Source organism: Sinocyclocheilus grahami, unplaced genomic scaffold (genome assembly GCF_001515645.1).
Source record: "Sinocyclocheilus grahami isolate Dianchi unplaced genomic scaffold, SAMN03320097.WGS_v1.1 scaffold1950.1, whole genome shotgun sequence".
NCBI classification, from domain to species: Eukaryota; Metazoa; Chordata; class Actinopteri; order Cypriniformes; family Cyprinidae; genus Sinocyclocheilus; species Sinocyclocheilus grahami.
The window spans coordinates 129,506-150,850 of NW_015507129.1; the positions used below are offsets into that span (position 1 = coordinate 129,506).

The window sequence follows — 21,345 nt, forward strand, 5'->3', positions numbered from 1 at the left end:
ATATATATATATATATATATATAGAGCGGGGGGAGCAGAAACCGCTGAGAGTTTTGACTTCGCTATCAGGGATTCGCTCTCTGTCTCTCTCTAGTTCTCATCAGAGGGAGTCCCCTGGGGCCCGGGATAAACTGGGTTCAGAAAGAGTCTTTTATTCCGAGCGATGTGAGGTGAATACTGACTCTGGTTCCTATGCGTTTTTCATTGTAAAACACTTCATGTCCAATTAGCTTTGTCTCTTGACACCTATCACAGCAAACAAACCGCTGTTATCGTAACTCCAGGCAGACTGCCCAAAAAAGCACCACTTCAAAAGATTCACCCCTCTTACAGCTAATCAACCTCAGGGCGACTTTAAAGAGGGCTCTGTTGGTTCAACCGGCCCTTCTGTAAAAAGGCCTTTGAGTGCATAGACTATGAGAGCAATAAACGGCAGCTTTTGTCACACAGAGACGTATGAAACCAAATGCACTTTTGACCAAGTGGAGGCAGGAAAATGGATAGCTCGGTCCGTGCCATGTCAAAAAAAAGTGCATGTGCCTAAAAGCTCAACCTGTCCAAGTGAATTACACTCGTCATCTGCCCGAGAGGGACGTCAGATGTCCTCTTTATTCCTAAAGGACAGGAGATACGAGAGACAAAAAGAGTCAGCTGCATATATAAGCACATTTTGGTTTACTGTTGGTGCGTTTGTTGGCCCACGGCAGCAGTTTTTATTTCAACTAGAAGATTTTGTCACTTTTTCTCTCAGACACACACTTTAAAACCAGCCGTCCTTAAATTTATTTATTTTTTTACACTGTAAATGCTTTTGAATTCCATGAGTCACATTTTCATTTCTCTCTATAGAACAATGACTTCTCAGTGTTATTGACGGCTGTTTTTCCAAACAGGAACATTAGCGTTTCATGATGTTCGCTTTTCTGAACAGTTTTTATGATTGAATTCATATTTCATGCTTCCTTGGGGCCCACCGTGCCCAATTTATATTTATTAATAACTGGCTAACTCATGTAAACCCACAGTATGAGGTGTTGTGATTGGCACCTGGGGAAATGCTTGAGCAGGCAGGTGTTTTTCATTGGCTCGCTGGAATATGCCCATAAATTCTGAGTCTTGATTGGCTACAGTTGGGCTGTGGGATGAGAGACGTTCATGCCAGGCATGGAGTGGTCTGAAAACACACACCTTCACAAATTCTCAACATCAGACCACCTGAAGCTTCTCAAACACCTCGACCTCAGCAAAACCGAGGGGCCGTCGACCGGCACTCGGCAAGCATGGGCTTTGTTCCTCCCTTTTCCCTCCATTTTTTCTGGACAGAGGCCAAAAAACACAAAAAGAAGCTGAAAAGGACATTAAAGTGAAGCTTTCGCCAGGGTTTTTCCACAAGTTGTGAGAACTTTTACCGCTCTGGCTTACAGTAAGACGGCAGATTAAAAGAACGATTCTGACATATGACTCAGAAGAAAAGGATGAACTTCACATTACATGCCTTCTCTTGTAGCTGAAACGAGCGACGTGACATTGTAATATAGAAAATTACACGCTTCTGTGATGTGAAAGGCAGAACATCGACTCCCATATTCAAGAGCCAAAAATACCATTAAAAGAAAAGATGGGAAATCCACTGGCACTGTGCTAAATCTTTCACTTGAAGAGCTCACATGGATACAGATAAACACTTTAAAGGCTGTTTTGATTCACAAAAACAAGTGACTAAAAAAACGACGTATTTTTTTATGTATAAGTATAAAATTATATGTAATATAAATATAAAAGAGAGCATCCCTGTAGACCCTCATGACTATTTGTCCAAGTCAATAAATATCTTAAAGAAAATAAAAATAAAAATAATTTGAAATGGTTTGTTCAGTTTGTATGATTTAATCCATGATATTTTTACAAATAAAATACTTAAAAAAGAGTTATATTCATTCCCATACATATACATATACACATATATATATATATATATATATATATATTACCTTATATATATAAATAATAACACCCATATCTTAACCCAACCATCCAGGCCGCCTAGTTTTAGCATCCCCACACACACACACACACAATATACACATACTATATATAAGCAGAGATTATATAGCACAGCTGACCTGACGTGACTCTGCATTGCCAGACTCAATGAACTCACCCCTCTTCCTCACATAAGGCTAATGAAGACAGCTACACTCCAACCGACACATCATAAACTCTTATCGAAGCACAGAGACCCCCCCCCCTCTCCGCCCCTACACAAACAGGCATGTATGTGCAGACACGTGTGTGTATAAATCCCAGGCCTGGCAGACACAGCTGAGGTTCTGGAGCCGAGGAGGTCTCCCCCTGCGGTCACTCACCGCCTGTCCTGATAAGACACATTAGCTTCCAGCATATCCCTTCCCACCCACAGCGTCTGCATTAACATGCCAATTAGGCCAGCAAACATCATCATGCCTCTGGCAATCGCAATACCAAAAATACCACGTGCATGCTCGAGCAAAAACACAAACAAAACGCTAGAGAAGTTGCACAAGACAAAACGGCCCGCCCCCCTTGAAGGTCAAGTTAATTTTATTTAATTATATTTTCTCTATAGCGCCAGATCACAACAGAAGTAATTAAAAGTTACCTTTCTTATAGAACATGTCTATACCTTGTTCTTTCATTAAGCAAACTAAATAGCCTTATGTTATTTATCTTATTTACAGGACGGCATGTCGTTTCAGTCTCTACGTTATGGTCGCGCTCTCTGCATCACGCACAGCGGAGTTCCACACGATGCGCGCGCTCACACACACCCACACACACACACACAAGTGAGCACACTCCCACTAGTATTTGTAAATATTAAGCCGCAAAACGATTCATATTTAAATATGAATTCTGCGTGTCTCTGTGTTAATGAATGGCACAGACGCGCGGTTTTGTGTAGTATTTGTACTGAAACGCTCGTGAAGCTTGCGATGATATTAACCTCTGCAGTCTCACTAATGAGGACATAAATACATTAATAAAATTTCCAGAACTGCTCTGAGAGTCAATTCATGAACATTTGACCGTTTCATTTGAGAAAAATAAAAGTTCGGTTTAACTTGAGGGCATTGGCAGAAATATATTACTATTGTTGAGTAGAATGTACGTAAAAGACTGCTACTACTACTAAAATTATTAAACCCTTATTTTTAAGGAATAAGCATTCAATATTTCTTCAATGTTTTAATTTGTAATATTAAATTACCTTTATTTTCCAAAAAAATGTATTCGTTTAATTTTCATTACTTAAAAGATAGATTAAATGAATGTTTTATGCCTTAAAACAAAATGTAAATACACAACACAGAATTTCTGAGCAAAAAAATCATAAGGCTATTGTAAGAATAAATGAAGCGTGTTTTATGCTTTCAAATTAGACATGCTAAAACAGAATTTGGTTACAATAAAACATAAGGTTGGACAAATAAAACATTTTATAGGGCCCTAAACGTAATATTTGTTCAACTTTTAATAAACTGATGTTAAAATGTTTAAGTTTCATGATTTTAATTAATTAGACATGATTAATAAAATGTAATTTAACCATTAAATTCAAGTGCTACATAATGTCATAAAAAAAGTTTTAAAAAGTATGAAAAGTCCACTTGATTTTAAGTACTTAAGATAACAAGATTATCAAAAAATATATATAATATTTTAATTATAAGAATATCATATTTTAAATATATACATACATATAACTCATATGCATACTAATGTGCACTGTTTAAATGCCTAATATTGTTATTTTTTAACCCTCTGGAATAATACATGCAAATGCACAGAGAAGGCAAACACCACAAACAGTCTCTATATACACACACATAAGGTCGTCATGTTACACTAAACTGTTTCGATTTCAAGCCAGTCTGACTCTACAAAGCATCCAGTGCTGAAGGGGGGGTGGCCATGGGTGAGTCAGTCAGTCCCAGGCTGAGCGCAGAGCACGGCGGGTGACACTGACTGATGGCTGGTTAGAGGTTTGTGTGGGGCATGGAGAGTTTAATCACCCATAACCTCAATTACAGACATCCACTCAGACTCATAAAGCAGCAAAACAAGATCAGCTCCTGCTCCAAATTCCAGTAAAGGCTTGGCACAAAAAAAAGCTTACACACACACACACACACACACACACACACAAACATTTGGCCTTATTCATTGGGAGTGTTTAGTGACAACAATGCTCAGAATACCTCAGACCACACGCAGTTCAAAAGCAAATGAATGCTAAATAAGACTAAATGACTACGATTTAGAAATGTAAAAAAACCAACAACCAAACTATTCAGAAATAACCTTTAAGGAAACTAACTCAGGCACGCAACTCATTCCTAATGATCACGAAAGGTTTGTGTGAGCACTGCAGTCTCACACACACACCAGCTTTACGCGGGATTAAGCTTCAGCCTTTATCGCCGAGTTCCCACAATCCTCGGTAGACTATCAGAGTCTCCTCCCAAGCCCCCCTCACCTCTCTTCTACCTTCTTTTCCTGCTCTTTCCACCTTAGAAAGGAAAATGAGACCGATAAGGCATTAAGTTGAGAGAGCCAGGACATAGCTTCTCCAAACAGCGAGGAGTGTATGACTTCACGCTGACAGGGGTAACACAGCGACTGAGGTTAAGGGTCACGGCCCCTCAGCGACCCTCATCTGATGTCTCAGGAGGGTTGAGAGGGCTAAATGTTGAGTCATTCAGTCAGGCATGCAGCAGGAGACCTCCGTGTTGACGGGGCCAAGCAGCGAGACCTCAGAGTGGGAAAAGTCATCATTAGCGACAAAGTTATTTCACTGTATGCAGCTCCTGAAATGGAGTTAAATCTAGATTAAATTAAAGATATATACTATTAAAAATATTTAAATGTACTAAATCGCCGTATTAAAAGTAAGAAAATATTATATATATATATTTAAATGTATGTACTAAATCGTCGTATTAAAAGTAAGAAAATAATATATATATATATATATTATTTTCTTACTTTTAATACGACGATTTAGTACATACATTTAAATATTTTATATTTATAAATATATAAATATATATATAAAATGTTACATTAGAACTAAAATAATGCAATAGAAAATCAATTACTAAATAGACATAATAGACATTAATACATTAATTCATATTATATTATACTTTTTGGAAAATAAATATATAATATAATATATTTTGATAATATATATTAGATTGTTATAGTATTAGGCAGAAGACATTGTGCATTTAAAATATTTATCCCTGGCACCCTGAATTCAATTGACAGCTCTGATAAACGAGCTCAAGTACATGTGCACAAATACACGGATATGTGCAGTGACAGTGGAATCTTAAATCGGTAATGCGTCGTATTTAACTTGATGGATTACTTGTCTAAGTGAAAATAATTTGTTGATCCAGAGCGCTGTCATGGCGACTTGAGTCTCACAAATCATTTTTAATTGACAGTATTAAAAACAGGTGAAGGGAAAAAGTGCCTCGCAGAGCACAAAACAAACGTCTCTCAGTGTTGCGAGGGAACTAAACCACCTGTCACTAAAAAAAGACATTAAAGAATGTTCCAAAAAACTGCCTTTAAAGATGAAGTGTCATATTTTAATGCTAAAAACACTTTCTCTCAATTTAATGTGCAGCGACAACTGTAAGTAAGCCATTCGTAGGCTGAAATATGAAGAACGTCAACTACAAGCGATCAGACTAACAATTTTCGCTTAATGGACGATAAAACAATCTCAGAGAATTACACTGAAAGAAGAATCAAAGTGATATCCAAGGACCAGGCTTTAATAGATTTGGGCCAATAACCAAACCACCTAGAAGTGTGCTTAAAACAATTTGGGGTCATATGATGCGATTTTAATTTTTCCTTTCTCTTTGGAGTGTTACAAGCTCTTGGTGCATAAAGAAGATCTGTAAAGTTGCAAAGACTAAAGTCTCAAAACCAAAGAGATATTCTTTATCAAAGTTAAGAGTCAATCATGCCTACCTAAAACGGCTTGTTCTAACACGCCCCCACATATCTACGTCCCGATGTGGGAAGATTTGCATAACACCGCCCAAATGTTCATGCAAAGAAAGGCGGCATAATTTTTATTCTCGCTGAAGTATTGTTGTTGCCGCCGCCGCCATTTTGTGAAGATGCTGTGTGTTTCGTTGTGAAAGCGAAACTACTTTGTTTGGCCTTACAAAAGAGGACAACCACTAGAAATCAGTGGTTAAGTTGCATTTACAACACTGTTCCAGACCAGTTCGACCCAAATATTCAGATGTGTGCAGCACATTTTATGGAGGACTGTTTCCTGATCCTGGTAGAGTAGCCTATAATGCTGGCTGTTCTGACTCACAGACTGTAAGTACATTTTAATATTTAAAGGATTTGCCACTGACGATTCAAACGCGAGTTTTGAGCAGTGTAGAGTAGCGCTTGTTGTTTGTCATTTCTCCGATCACAAATGCAGACATGGTTTTATGTTTACGGGGCACGATGCAATGCAACGCGTAAAAAGACAGTGTAAGTCATTATAATCCGTGGGTTTTAATGCTTTTGTCTCGACGCTCCGGCCGGACAGGGCATCACAGTATGGTAGGGGCGTAACATTTCCGTCACACGCTTGAGGTATTCGGCCAATCACAACGCACTGGATAGCTGGCCAATCACAGCAAACCTCGCTTTTCAGACCGATGAGCTTTGTAAAAATCGACGCATTTCAGAAAGGCGGGACATAGAGGAGAAACAATAATGTACAGTATGTGGAAAATAATGTGTTTTTTTAACCTTAAACCGCATAAACACATTTCATTACACCAAATACACAAAATAATGTTCTTTTTAGCAACATCATATGACCTCTTTAAATAGAAACATATCAGCCAAGAGCAATGAAACGATGAAGGCTTGACAACAGAAGGAATCAGCTGGTGTTTGGCTGCTTGCTTGGAGACCGTGTCTCCTCTCCTGCGTCCCCATTACTACTGTGTGTTCAGCCAATCAACTGCACAATGAAGCAAGATAAATGAGAATTACCCACAAGGCAAAGGTTAATGTCTTTCGAACTGATCTGCACTCATTCTATCAACAAAAGGAGGAGATCAAAAATCCCGGAGCATCTCTATTGACTCAGTGGTCCAGAGCGACTCTGTGTCTGCGATGAAGTGCGTTATATGAAGCCTGCGAAAGCCTCTGTTGCTGTATGCCTGTGATTGGAAATGTACGAAGGTATAGGCTCTAAACCACTTTTGCTTTTTCCGCCATCTCTCCCTCCAAGCAATGAGCTCAAGCAATGAGTAACAGCACCAACAATTGTGACATCTGTTCTGCTGAAAAGGCCCAACGGATTACATGTCAATTACAACAAAGAGCCCAGAGTCCTGATAAATGACAGCCTGCAGAGCTCCTTTGTGGTACAGAAGAAAAGTGAACGTTTAATGGCTTGCTGTATTCACATGTATTTGGAAACAAATGTGAAAATGGCTAAGAACGAATATTAGTTGGACTGTAAACAGGCCCAATGACTGAAGCGATTATCTGGGGAAATGAAAGCATTTTTATGCATTTGTTAGCAAAATATAGGTTTGTTTGTGTTTGAAGCACGAGTGTGTATATGTAGAGGACTCAATAATCAGTGTTAATCTCGTCAACATCATCACTGATGAAAATGTTTGTTTAAATTATGGACAAAAACATTTCATTATCATCATGCTGCGGCTCGCTTTCATTATTGTTGAAAAAATAAACAACCTTTGAAGATAAAAAGACATCACAAAGATGTATTCACTTTAACTAAAACAACTATCTGAGATGTTTAAATTATTCACAGACAACACAATCTTTTTATTCTCCTTTTTGTTATTGATGAAAAAAAAAAAACTTTGAAAAAGATGCATCACAAAGACAACTACACTTTACTTGAAATAAATGGTGTGTTTGGGACAAATGATACATACCAACAAAAATGTTTGTTTAAATTACAGACAAAAACTAATTATCACAATTAATTGTTTTTGCTATTTTTATTATTGTTAAGAAGAATCTCCAAAGAAGAAAACATGCATCACGAAGAGGAAAACATTTTTATTTCAAATAAACTATTTGAGCTCTGTTTGAGTTTGGGGAATATTCGTGTTTAAACAAACACACAATTACACACAACATTACTGATAAAAATGTTTAAATTACTCACAAAAAAACACAATCCTTTTTATCTCATTTCCATTATTGTTGACAAAATGAAAACCCTTTGAACATTTCTAAAAAAGATGCATCATAACAACAGTAAAATAATTTTATCTAGAATATACTGTTAAAAATATTAGAAAAAATTATTCTGTATGCTACATTTTAAGAAGTAAATAATATTCAAAAAATACAATAAAATGATGTAGATTGTCCCGCTTAAGCTGAACACCAGTCAACAGAATATCTTTTTGTGTGTTAATACTGCACATAATGAAGTTGTGTATGCATGTGGGTGTGTTTTTATCACATTTGTGTCTGCTTTAACTTCTCAGGCTCTTCCTTTCGCTCTTAGCAAAAACAGGAAGTCTCTAGGCTCTCTTCCTGGAGAGAAGCGCAGTGGGATATGCACACACACACACACACACACTTATAGATGCAGGTTTTATGAGAACACTCGTTAATACACAGATCTTGACAGCAGTCTCGCTCCTTCAATCTTTAACATGCGCGCACGCACACATACACATACAGTGTATATAAACTCTTGCTCAAAAGCCTTGTTAAGTTTAATAGTGAGACCGGATGTCCACAGAAGGAAAATGAAAAAAAAGAAGACTACTGCGCTCAAAAAGGCAACCGAGCTAATGAAAATGAACTATGTTCAGGTGTATTCCTGCACAGAGACAAAACACATGCTCAAAATGGAGTTTTTACAAATACAGTTCTGTCTGAGGGGAGTTGTAAAACACATTTGTGACCACTTTCAATTCTTTGCACATAAAACAGATTTCAGATAGCATTAAAATTGCAAATTACAGCTGTCGTTGTTTAGCGAGATTTAATTCAAAACAGAACACTGAGCAGAGAAGTAAAATGTTCAAAATCCTCTTTTGCTCTGAGGTGTTTATCACTCTAGGTACTAAAACTGGCCATGTTCACATGCCAACTTTAACTAACACCCCTAAAACAGCATCTTTACTCACCACCCTGCTAGAAAATCCAGTTTAACATGGTGGCTGCTTTCTAGCTAGCCCAAGTAGGTCATTTGCTCTTTTACTCCAGTTATCAGACGGCCCAAGCTGGTCAACAACCCCATCATGTTGCAAAAACCAGCTTGACCACCAGTACAGATGATAGCTGGTTTGTTTAGTCTAAGACGGTCAACCAGCTTGCACTAGCTAATAACCATCTTAGACCAGCTTGCACCAGTAAATGACTAGCTTGAACCAGATAAAACCATTCTGTATCAATTAATGACCATCTTGAAACAGCAAAAAAATAAATAAAAGTCTGAACCAGCTAAAAAACAATTAGGACCAATCTAATAATCACCCATCCACCACAGCCCAAAAACCATCTTCCGTGCTGCTGGTAGCTAGTTTGTTTCTAGTTTATGATTGTCAACCAGCTTGCACCAACTAATGACCACTTTATAACCATCACAGACCAGACAATAACCAGCTTGAACCAGCCAATGACCAGTTTGAACCAGCTAATAACCATCCTGGACCAGCTAATAACCATTTTGAAACAGCTTAAAAACAATTAGGACCAGCTAATAATCACCTCTGACCAGCAAAAACAAGCGGACACCCTTATGTGCTGCTGGTGAAGAGCCTGCTGCTAGTTTAAGATGATCTACCAGTTGGCACCAGCTAATGACCATCTTATAACAATCTCTGTTCCGAAACACAGTTACCAGTTTATAATGGATGTTCCAACAGGACACAATTCTGAAACTGGGGGAAAAAAGGTGCAATGTTGGGTGAAAACGTTCCGTGATCTATAATTTACGGGTTCAGCCTTATCAATTCAATCAGGAGACGAGACGACACGTTGTTTGCAACTCTGACCCACAATTAATAACCAGCTTGAACCAGCCAATGACCAGTTTGAACCAGCTAATAACCATCCTGGACCAGCTAATAACCATTTTGAAACAGCTTAAAAACAATTAGGACCAGCTAATAATCACCTCTGACCAGCAAAAACAAGCGGACACCCTTATGTGCTGCTGGTGAAGAGTCTGCTGCTAGTTTAAGATGATCTACCAGTTGGCACCAGCTAATGACCATCTTATAACAATCTCTGTTCCGAAACACAGTTACCAGTTTATAATGGATGTTCCAACAGGACACAATTCTGAAACTGGGGGAAAAAAGGTGCAATGTTGGGTGAAAACGTTCCGTGATCTATAATTTACGGGTTCAGCCTTATCAATTCAATCAGGAGACGAGACGACACGTTGTTTGCAACTCTGACCCACAATTAGCTGAAAGCATGTAATCTGGTTACTTGCGTGTTAGGCGATAAGTCATAGATTACACTGGGTTTATTTCGCTCTGATGCACCACTTTACCTCTAACAGGTGACATTATTTTAAACAAGCTTTTAATTCAAGCTGAAAGACAAACAGGATCTGACTAGAAAAGAGAAGACCTGAGAAAAGGTTTTTAATTTTAGAGTTGTAATCTTCATTTGAATCAATGCGAAGAGGAACTAAGAGCGACTATGACGGATTACAAGCAGAAGAAACAAAAGTACACAGGCTGCATGTCCTCAATCATCGCAACCTTGAGGATACCATCATTCTTTTGTGAATTCTGCCTCATTTTATCACCTGTTAAAGATAGAAAATTCTTCCACTTGTGATGTTTTAAACCTGTTCACCGCAGATAAGTAACACTGACAGGAACGAAAGAGAAATTGACTCTCACAAACACAAAAAAGTCCCATAACTCCGTTATTCCTCTTGGCATAAACACACCGAGAGTACTTGCAACCTGACAGACCTTCAACCACCGCAGATGGATGGGCAAAGCCAGCCCTGCTGCTGCTGGGCAAAGATTTACCTGTGATTGTGTGGAGCGCAAACCTAGTGCGCATTTTACATTTTATAGCAGTTGATGACTAGCCAGGATGACTAGCCACTGTTATTGATCTGCTCTGAATTGGAAAGTGCCTAAACCCAGATGGTAGGCATCCCTTATCAGATCATATGAGCGCCAGGGTTTTGAATAATTGAGCTGTGAGCAAGCGAGAGTGTTGGGTGAATCAGTGCTATATAAAGCCAGTCGCATGGCTTTTTTGCTATTGTGTAATCATGCTGATCTTCTACACACGTGTCCGCTGCATATCGCAATATAATAGGCCAGATGGCGAGAGAGGTGTTAATAAACAGCGGTGTGCGCACATTAGCAGCTTGGGTTACAAACAGCTGCCTTATTTGCCATTTCTGATCGGGTATTATTGGAAGAGCAGGAGCTGTGTGAACACTGATAATCTGCGTTGGCGGAGAGATTGAATACCCATGATGTGAGTGAGCCACGCGGCTCCCTGTTGAGGCCACAACGGCCCAGAGGGCAGTACTGTAATCAGATGCGGGACGACGCTCAGTAAAACTGCAGAAACATTGTCGGCACAGCTGGAGTAACAGTTGTCCACTCTCGGATGGAGATTAAAGACACAATCAAGGCTGCGTGTACACACAAATATACATGAAGGAGTGTAATCCAGAAAAAGGGAAAGCATTGCAGAGGTGTCTCTTTACGCTAATCTCTGTTTTAAATCCTGATTGTTTCCTCTGCATTTGGACATCTTTGCTTGAAGAGCATTAGCAGATAGGGACGCGGTGTTCTGAGACGATCAGGCAGCTTTCATAAGCATTAAAACAGCCCTCGCTACAGTCACGTACACATGGTTAACCCTTTCCTGGGTTCGGCGTCTTCTCCTGAAGAATAGTAGGAGAAGAAGCAAAGAGGAGTAAATGAGAGGTAGATGACTAGCTCAACTGGACATGAAATGCGAACAATCCACCCAGACGAGACAACAGGAAAGCACCTTTCTTAGAATGAGTTATGCACACCAGTTACCCACAATTCATCCCTGTAGGCCATTAAAGAGAAGGAAAAGTCATTCTTCAAGAGTAAGCAGGATTTCAGTAGCCTAAACAGGTGCACCATTTTAAGAAATGGCATCCGAAAAGAGCATCCTTTAAGATTTTTTGGTGACTTTCTAAGACCAACAGGAAAAAAAAAAAACAATATAAATATTTAACATATATATGTTGTGTTTCTTTTTTTCTTTTGATTTTAGGAAAAAAGTCACAATGCAAAAATATCTTTAAGGACTTAAAAACTAAAAATATTATGTATTTCTTTTAATTTGGAAGTGAATTTCGGCACTCAACACTAGAAACCTACTATAAACCATATCTTTGTAATGAATCAGTTGAAATGTTCACAAAGCTTGATTCACCCATTTTTCAGCCTATAGATGTAAATGAAAATCAATGCAAATTAATTTTAGCCTAAATGTAAATTATATTTTGGTTCCAAATGACTTTGTTGTTCCGAACTTAATCATGACTTCAACAGTTTATCTGAAACGCATGAAATCTTGGAATTCTTTTGAAATAGTTCTGTGAAACTAACTGCTCAAAACAAAAACGATTCATCAGACTTCCCATCACTAACTTGCATCGGTTTTAAAGATGAAAGTGTGGTTAATTCAAATTGAAATACATTTAATAAACCACTCAACCACAACGATAGCATCAAAAATATGTAAAAGTCAGTGTTTCCCCTTCCCCTCACAACAGCTGTAAAATGCCTCTGTCATTCCTGATGGCATCTCGTTTGATTTTTTGTTTCATATATTCGTTATTACATGGCCACATCAGTCAATTAGCTCAATGTCACAGGCTGTAATGGACTTGTGGACACGATGCCCCTGTGGCGTTTGTTTCGCTCGGTCACACATGCTCTGATCTCTCCTCCCATACGCACAGCAGCCATGACTAAACCAGGAGCGTGTGTGTTTGTGTGCAGTAAAAGGTCAACTTTCTGCAAGAATTCCTCCAGAACAGCCCCAAATGTAGCCAAATCCACAGAACGAATGGATGATGTAAAATAAAACGAGTACAATTTAACAAAAAAAGAGAGAGTACATTTTCAAATCTCTAGGAAACATCTATCAGTGCGGCCAAAAACGGAGAATCTCTTTCAGAAAATAACAATTTAGTCCTTTTTTTCCCCCCCCAAGAGTCACAGATGTGTGTCCCTGAACAGCGGCGCACCAAAACAAGACATTTCCATTAGCTGTAGAAGTACCAAACATTCACTTTCAGTGCAAACATGGCCTCTTGCCCTCAAAAGTTGGCGAGGATGGCAGAGGTGTTTGAACGTTGACCTTGCCCTTCATGAGATCAGCTTCTGTGCCATTCGGATCAAACAACTGCTCCAGTTGCCTGCGCCCCCCCTCCGCCGTAGCACCGGGTATAATGCCAAGTGTGTCTAATCGTTTTAGCATCAAAATACCGACAGAACCCCATCCGCGACCTCCCCTACGAGCCCCCCTGCCCTCTCAAGCTCTTAGCGACCACCCTAAGGGAAATCGGCTTCCTTGTGCCCTTCTGGATGGAGCTAACTGACCCATGCTCTTTCCAAAGGACACCTGAGCTTTACGACAACTGCTAAGCTTACGGCGCAGTCCAGTTAACCAACAGACGATCCGCAGACATATGGCGAAACATGATACGTGCACTGTCTTAATGATACTTTTGTCTTAAGCAAAAGGATTTAGTTGTTTAAACCTGTGTTACTTTAGAATCGTTGAGACGCTATTACAGTTTTAACATTATTTTGAATGTTTTACATTTTTATATTTTTCATTAGTCTTAGTGTTTTTGTCATTTATTCATGTATTTATTATATATTAATAATATATAGTTTAGTCTATATAGTTTTTATTATAATTATTTCAGATTTAATTTAAGTTATTTTAGTACATCAAGGTACACTAAATGTATGGAGAAAAAGTAATTTAGAGTAACAATTTTTATGATATTAGTTTATATAACGAAATCTTTTATTAAATGAAATTAAACCGTTCAAAATGTTGGGGTCACATTCTATTAATAAAAAAAAAAGTATTACAGTTTCCACAAAACTGTTAGGCAGCACAACTGTTTTCAACAATAATAATAGTAAGACATTTTTCTTGAGCAGCAAATCAGCATATTAGAAAGATTTCTGAAGGATCATGTGACACTGGAGTAATGGCTGCTGAAAACTGCATCACACGAATATATTACATTTCTAAATATAATAAAATATAAAACAGTTCTTTTAAACTAATAATTATTCACAACAGTACTGTTTTACTGTATTTGTGATCAAATAAATGCAGCCTTGGTGAGCAAGAGAGACAACTTTTAAAAACATTTTTTTTTAAATGTTACTGACCCCAAAATTTGGAACAGTTGTAATAAATATTGTAACTTTTTTTTTTTTTTTTATCTAAATTTAAATTTTTAATTCTTCAAATTCAGACTCAAAATGTGTTTCTGGGTCAAAATCGCTCAAAATGATGGAGTGCATAATTTACCCAAGCCAAACAATTTTTGCATACGATTCCCAAAGACCTTTCACTTTTTCCCCATCCATCCCAAAGGAGCATGAAATATCAGCACTAAAGAACATCAGTACTTTATGTTGGTAAAATCAGCATGCACAGTGAACCTATGTGTGTCTGGATCCAGAGCATCCTGTTGTCCCTGGCAGGATGGGGCTCATGCATATTGGAATCAGATGACTTCAGTGGAGGCATCCATCCAAACAACAGTTGGAGCTCGTCTTCCATAAACATACACACATATAAACAAGCAAATCACACACAAACAGCCAATGTACTGCACTCTGAAGGGTCTGGATCTTTCAGTCACAGATAAGTGAGAAGCTCTGGCCATAACTACTGTAATTTATGTGCGGACAGCCGCATGCAATCGTCCAGAAGAAAACCAGGATCAATAAATAAATCACCCAGATTAGCCTGTTCCTTTGGAAGGACCTCAATGAATATCTTACTGTTGCAAGACTCCAAATATGCAACAATATCTCATTGCGCAAGCAGGAAAAAAAAGGTTCGGACACCGCAATACATCAAATTTTCAATTGTTTTTATATGTCACCCTAAGTGTGATCCTAAAACAATGCTTGGTGCAAACAAATAATGCAGTCTATTTATTTGTAATATTTTACTGCGGTTGGAAAGACCATGTAATCTCGCTCCATTTCCAGCGGTCAACTGAACTATAAACACATCTAAACTTGGAGAGAGAGAGAGAGAAAGGCAGCAAGGCTTATACAAAACTTCATATAGTGTTTTTCAAGAACGCCAGCCTTTAGTTTTCATTTAACTCACTGAAGTTCACATTCTGCAGTCTATTTGAAAAACACAACAAAAGAGATGGAAATGCCTTCTGGTGTGTGAATTACTCGCGTTTAGAGGAACAACCTTGACATTTCTGTGCCGATTAAAGGGATAGTTCACCCAAAAATGAAAATTCTGTCATTAATTACTCACCCTCATGTCGTTCCAAACCCGTAAGACCTTCGTTCATCTTTGGAACACAAATTAAGATATTTTTGATGAAATCCGTGAGCTCTCTGACCCTCCATAGACAGCAACACAACTGACATGTTCAAGGGCCAGAAAGGTAGTAAGGACATCATTTAAATAGTCCATTTGACAACAGTGGTTTGACGGTAAATTTATGAAGCTACAAGAATAGTTTTTTGGCGCAAAGAATACAAAAATAACGACTTGTTGAATAAAGTCGTTATTTCGGTTTTCTTTGTCATTATTTTTGATTCCTTTGTTGTTATTTTTGTTATCTTTTTAATATTAATATTAATAAACAAACCATTTTACCTTCATCATCTGAACAGCTTCAGCGAGAAACAGGATATTTAAAAAAAAACATTGTAGTTTAGAACAAGGTTTGTCTATCAGGCAGTGACTGGATTTTGAAGTTTTCTATATTAAAGCTGGTTAAATGAGAGGAATCAATTATTAGATGAAATAATAAATACTAAAAAATTTAATAAAATAGAATTTCAGAAGCTTTCTTTAAAAATTGCATGCGCCACTTAATCTTTCACAATAAGACCAGTAAAATGCATTTTTTAAAAAACGTCCAATAAGCAAGCAGGCAGGGTTAATTATGATTTCATGTTGACTTCAAAAGTGACCTCAAGCTGTGATCAGCATAAATTAACGGTTAATGATGAAACAGACAGAGAGCCAGGGAAAGGCTGCGCATCCCAGAGGGCAATGAGATGCAGGGCGAAACACGGCGTTGTCGCCCACCCACCCCCCTCGGTCAGCTTGTGACAATGAGATAGGATTTCACTGTGATGGTGGCACAGAGAGATTAAGATTTATCAAAAGCTTAGTCACTCCGATTTTTTTCCTGACCAAGACGCAACGAGCGGCTGCTGTCACACTGTGCCAATGTGAGCGCTACTTCCTCCGCTTCTAACTCTTTCCCTTTTTTTGGTTTCTTTTGCTTCCTCCTTCAGTTTTGGCCCTATCTCACGAAAACTTCTGTCTCACACACTTTTTTTTCATAACTATCCACACTCTTACTGTCTATCTGGCTCTTATCAGCACACACGTCATCGAATGTCAGCTAGGCTCACCTTCAGATGGTGATGGTGAATCAACTAGTTAAAGGGGTCATATGATGCGATTTCAATTTTTCCTTTCTCTTTGGAGTGATACAAGCTCTTGGTGCATGAAGATCTGTAAAGTTGCAAAGACTAAAGTCTCAAATCCAAAGAGATATTCTTTATAAAAGTTAAGACTTGTCCACGCCCTCCTAAAACGGCTAGTTTAAACACGCCCCCACATGTCTACGTTACTGAGTGGGAAGATTTGCATAACACCGCCCAAATGTTCACGCAAAGAAAGAAGGCGTAACTTTTATTCTCGCTGTATTGTTGTTGCAGCTGACGCCATTTTGTGGAGACGCCGTGTGTTTCGTTGTGAAAGCAAAACTACTTTGTTTGGTCTTCCAAAAGAGGACGATATCCGCTTCATCATGCCTAGAGCTGATCTGTGCTGGTCGCTGAGGAAATACATAAAACTTCGTGCTGTGGATCGCTGGATCGACTTTCACCGTGGACGAAGCCGAGTCCAGCCCAGGGTCGTCACATGTGGTTGCCGCACGCCCGCCGGCTGCACCGTTCTCAAGGCTGCCGGCCTCCGCTCACTCAAGCCCGTGTGTGATGCTGTGTGACGCATTTTATGGAAGACTGTTTCCTGAACCTGCAGAGTAGCATACAATGGGTCTGTGCTCAAAGGCTGTTCTATAAAGTGGGGCAGTTCCAACTTTGCAAGAACAGTCTGGCGCTTCTGACTCACAGCCTGTAAGTACATTTTTTATATTTAAAGAATTTGCCACTGACTATTCAAACACGAGTAGCACTTGTTGTTTGTCGTTTCTCCGATCACAGATGCAGATATGATTTTGTTTACGCGGCGCGATACCCAACGCATAAAAACACAGTATAAGTCATTATAATCAGTAATTATGTCCCCACTGGATGCAACAAATGCCTCATTTGTAATGGGTTTTATTGGTTTTGTCTCGCCATGCCGGGAGACGGCATCACAGTGTGTTAAGGGGCATAACATTTCCGTCACACGCTTGAGGTATTCAGCCAATCACAACGCACTGGATAGCTGACCAATCAGCATACACCTCGCTTTTCATACCGATGAGCTTTGTAAAAATCAACACGTTTCAGAAAGGCGGGGCATAGAGGAGCAACAATGTACATTATGTGGACAATAATGTGTTTTTTAAACCTTAAACCGCATAAACACATTGCATTACACCAAATACACAACATAATGTTCTTTTTAGCAACGTCATATGACCCCTTTAATAATGCGCTCACACACCACAGATCCCTGTCAGACTCAGACACACTACAAAAAAAGGAAAAAAAGAAACAAAACTGACCAATCCAAATAGTCTACGCTCTAAGCTTTTTAGGCCACGTTGTGTGTTGTCCTGCAATCATCTGAGGCAAAAGTGTGGCTGTGTTTGTATTGATGGTCTAAGCCAGTCTATAACAGTATCTGCTCTTCATTTAGCCACAGAAAATAAATAAATAAATAAATAGAAAAAAAAGAGACAGACATGCACCATGGTACCAAATCTTACACAAGGGGGTCATCTATAACAATACAGTACTAAAAATAAACCATATACTAAAATAAATAAATAAATGTAATTTAAAGTCATATTAAATAATAAATTATATTTATTATAGAATATCTATATATCTATAGTAATAATAATAATGATGTTACAGTTATTTCAATGATTACTACTATTATTAATGCTACTAATAAATTATTGCACATCCAATGGCATATTATTAATATACTACTACTACTACTACTACTACTAATAATAATAATAGAGCAACAAAAAGAATGATCATTTTCATCATACTAAAAAAACAATAACCACTGAATAGTTCTAATATTATATATATATATATATATATATATATATATATATATATATATATATATATATATATATATATATATATAAAAACGTCTCTCCCAGATGAGATCACTATGATAAAACTTCTTTTCACTTCTCCTTATTACAGTCCCGATGTATGGAATGTGCTCATTGGCGCGGATACCGAGGGTGGCTGGAGTTTTTAGGACTGCTGCCAGGTCTTTATCAAATAGCTGATGAAAATGAACTTCGAAATCCAATTAGCCCAAACCTTTTTGGCAGCCACGACCCAAATAATGACAGACAGCAGGCCCGCTGTGAGAATATAAACCAACATGAGTACACATGACAAAGACATGTAAAAAAAAAAAAATGTCAGTCGAATTGTTATTTCTCCACTGGGTTAACTTTGAAGCATAGTTTAAATAAATAAGACCATTAAAATAGCAGGGTAGTGATGAATTTGAGAGCGAATAAAGGACCCAACTCTATAATCAACAAGCTGGAGTTTCCAGGCCCCTCTCTGGTGGCCCCAGGCCAACAGGAAGTGGCGAGGACATGCGTGGAGGGCAACCAGAGCCAATTAAAAAACAGGGAGTGCTGAGCATGTTGTAGCTAACGAGCTCCTTTCCTTGACCTCGCTCACCTTTTGACCCCACAGTGCCCCTTCCCCTTCCCGCGTGACCACAAGGTCTACAAACACATGCTTTGGTTTCGGAAACCTGACCACATTCCCTTTTTGTCTCTCTGTAGGCCGATGGCGACGTTCCACTGAGCTAAAACATACCCACCACTAATGTCATCTTTGCATTTAAAATTACATAACTGAGTGAATGACACTTAATGACAGTTGTCATAAACGTGCATAAAAAACCTTCATATTCATGACGTGTCATGTCATGATTATGTAGGTGTCATGTCATGATTATGAAGGTGTCATGTCAGTCTTATGCACACCCCTTCAAGTAAAGTGTAACCATTATGTTAAAGGTCATTTGTCCAATCAAACTAAAATATTTAGCTGCAAATTGATTTGTCAGTTAGCTGAACTCAGTTGCATTATATACAGGTTGCTTGTCATGTCCTTATCCAAAACTGTCAAATTCATTTCAGTGTTTTAATGTGAGGACATTTGCATTTGTACGATTAACAATTTTTGGTCATTACTTGATCAAATCTAGACAAGAAACCAGATGAGAACCGCTGTCCTACTTGTAAACTTCTGCACTGAATTGATTTTTGTGAGCCTCTTGGATTGATTCTTTAAAAAGAACCAGTTCATAAGAATCATTTGATCACAAACTAAACATGCTGCACTATATGCTTGCAAAGACAAGGCAAAAACAGACGTGTAACAAAACATGTTTACACACAAGCCAACAGCGATCCATTCCCCACATACCACAGGGTCACAGCTGGAATGTGCCGTAACGCTGCCCCATAAGGATCCCTCAGAGGAGGCCAGTTGCTAACATGTCCATCAGCCCTTTAAACTAGCATAACAAACTGTAAATCACACACTTTAAGACCAAAACATATGAAGGGGACCAGACACTAATTCAGATTAGAGGGTGTGTTTGTATGTGCACACAAGATGTGTCTTGTTTCTTGCAAACGCAGACATATTACAAGACCAGACATATTCGGCATGAGTTATAGCCGAGTACAGTGGAAATTCGTTTAGGGCTCTAAATATGACTTCAATGCATTGATTTATGCATGTATCTTTAGTGTTCTTCAAAGTAAGAACCATGAGGTTTCATGGGAACAGTTGACGCACACAAAAAAGCAGGATTATTTTATGGTGGAGATACACAGCTGCCAAAAGAGTTATTGCTGAAAGTTTATGCGCTGTGGAGAGCATAAGCGATTGTGCAGTTCTCAATATGCATAGGTTACCTGTAGAAAGCCTGCGTTGATGAAGAGCACACATTCCGCTGAAACACGTGCATGCTTCTGCTCGTCCTCTCTGAGGTGGCGGTGGTATCGAGCACTGGGGTTTCAGGAACCCTACGGGAAAAACACATGAGGATGGACTTTTACTACATGCATCATAATGATTCATAATGACAAAGTTAATTAATCAATTCATCAACATAATTGCAATGTTGTAATTAATGAAATATTAATAAATAACTTTAATTTGCACAAAACCAATGCAACATGAAATAACTAGAGCGTAACATTTCACAATATTATGTTAAATAATATTATATATTATAAACACACACAAATATTTCTTAAATATATACATATACAGTATGTGTGTGTATTTATATATATATATACATATAAATATACACAGTACACACATATTAAGTAAACACAAACTTTTATTTTGGATGTGATTAGTCGCGATTAATCAATTTGACAGCACTAAAAATTATTATTTACAAATGTAATATATAAAATATTTATATATTATAAATTACAGTTTAGATATAATTATATAATTTTTTTTGCAAATAAATAAAATTATTGACATTTTAGGGTAAAACTTTGGTTGTGCTGTGCCTCTCTAATGTAATAGATGCACTTCTGATTGGCCACTTCAATACCAGACTGGCAGACCTGTCAGAGCAGATGCTTATTTGCCCTTTATATTTGAAATGGATCTTTTAAAGCAGCAACATCATTTGACTCGTCCTGCCTCACATATTACCCCTCTATCTGCCACAGCTAGCCCTGGCCGACCCCTCACATTTCCAGTTTTGCCCTATTCTCTGACCCACAACCCCAGTGGCTGCCGGACATGCGAACCGGGGCTACAAAAAATGCTGGGGGGAGTTAAGAAAGGA

The 21,345-nt window shown here is 38.3% G+C and overlaps 1 protein-coding gene across 2 annotated transcripts in view; it reads right to left on the reverse strand.

Moving 5' to 3' along the window:
• LOC107573462 (retinoic acid receptor RXR-alpha-A) overlaps nt 1-20,552 on the reverse strand; it is a 91,779-nt gene extending 71,227 nt beyond the window's left edge. For both annotated transcript variants that reach the window (XM_016259893.1, XM_016259892.1), the window contains exon 1: nt 20,447-20,552. In XM_016259893.1, coding sequence (XP_016115379.1) covers nt 20,447-20,480 — 34 coding nt within the window. In that variant the 5' untranslated portion in view covers nt 20,481-20,552. The remainder of the gene's footprint in view (nt 1-20,446) is intronic.
• Nucleotides 20,553-21,345: the final 793 nt, after the last annotated feature.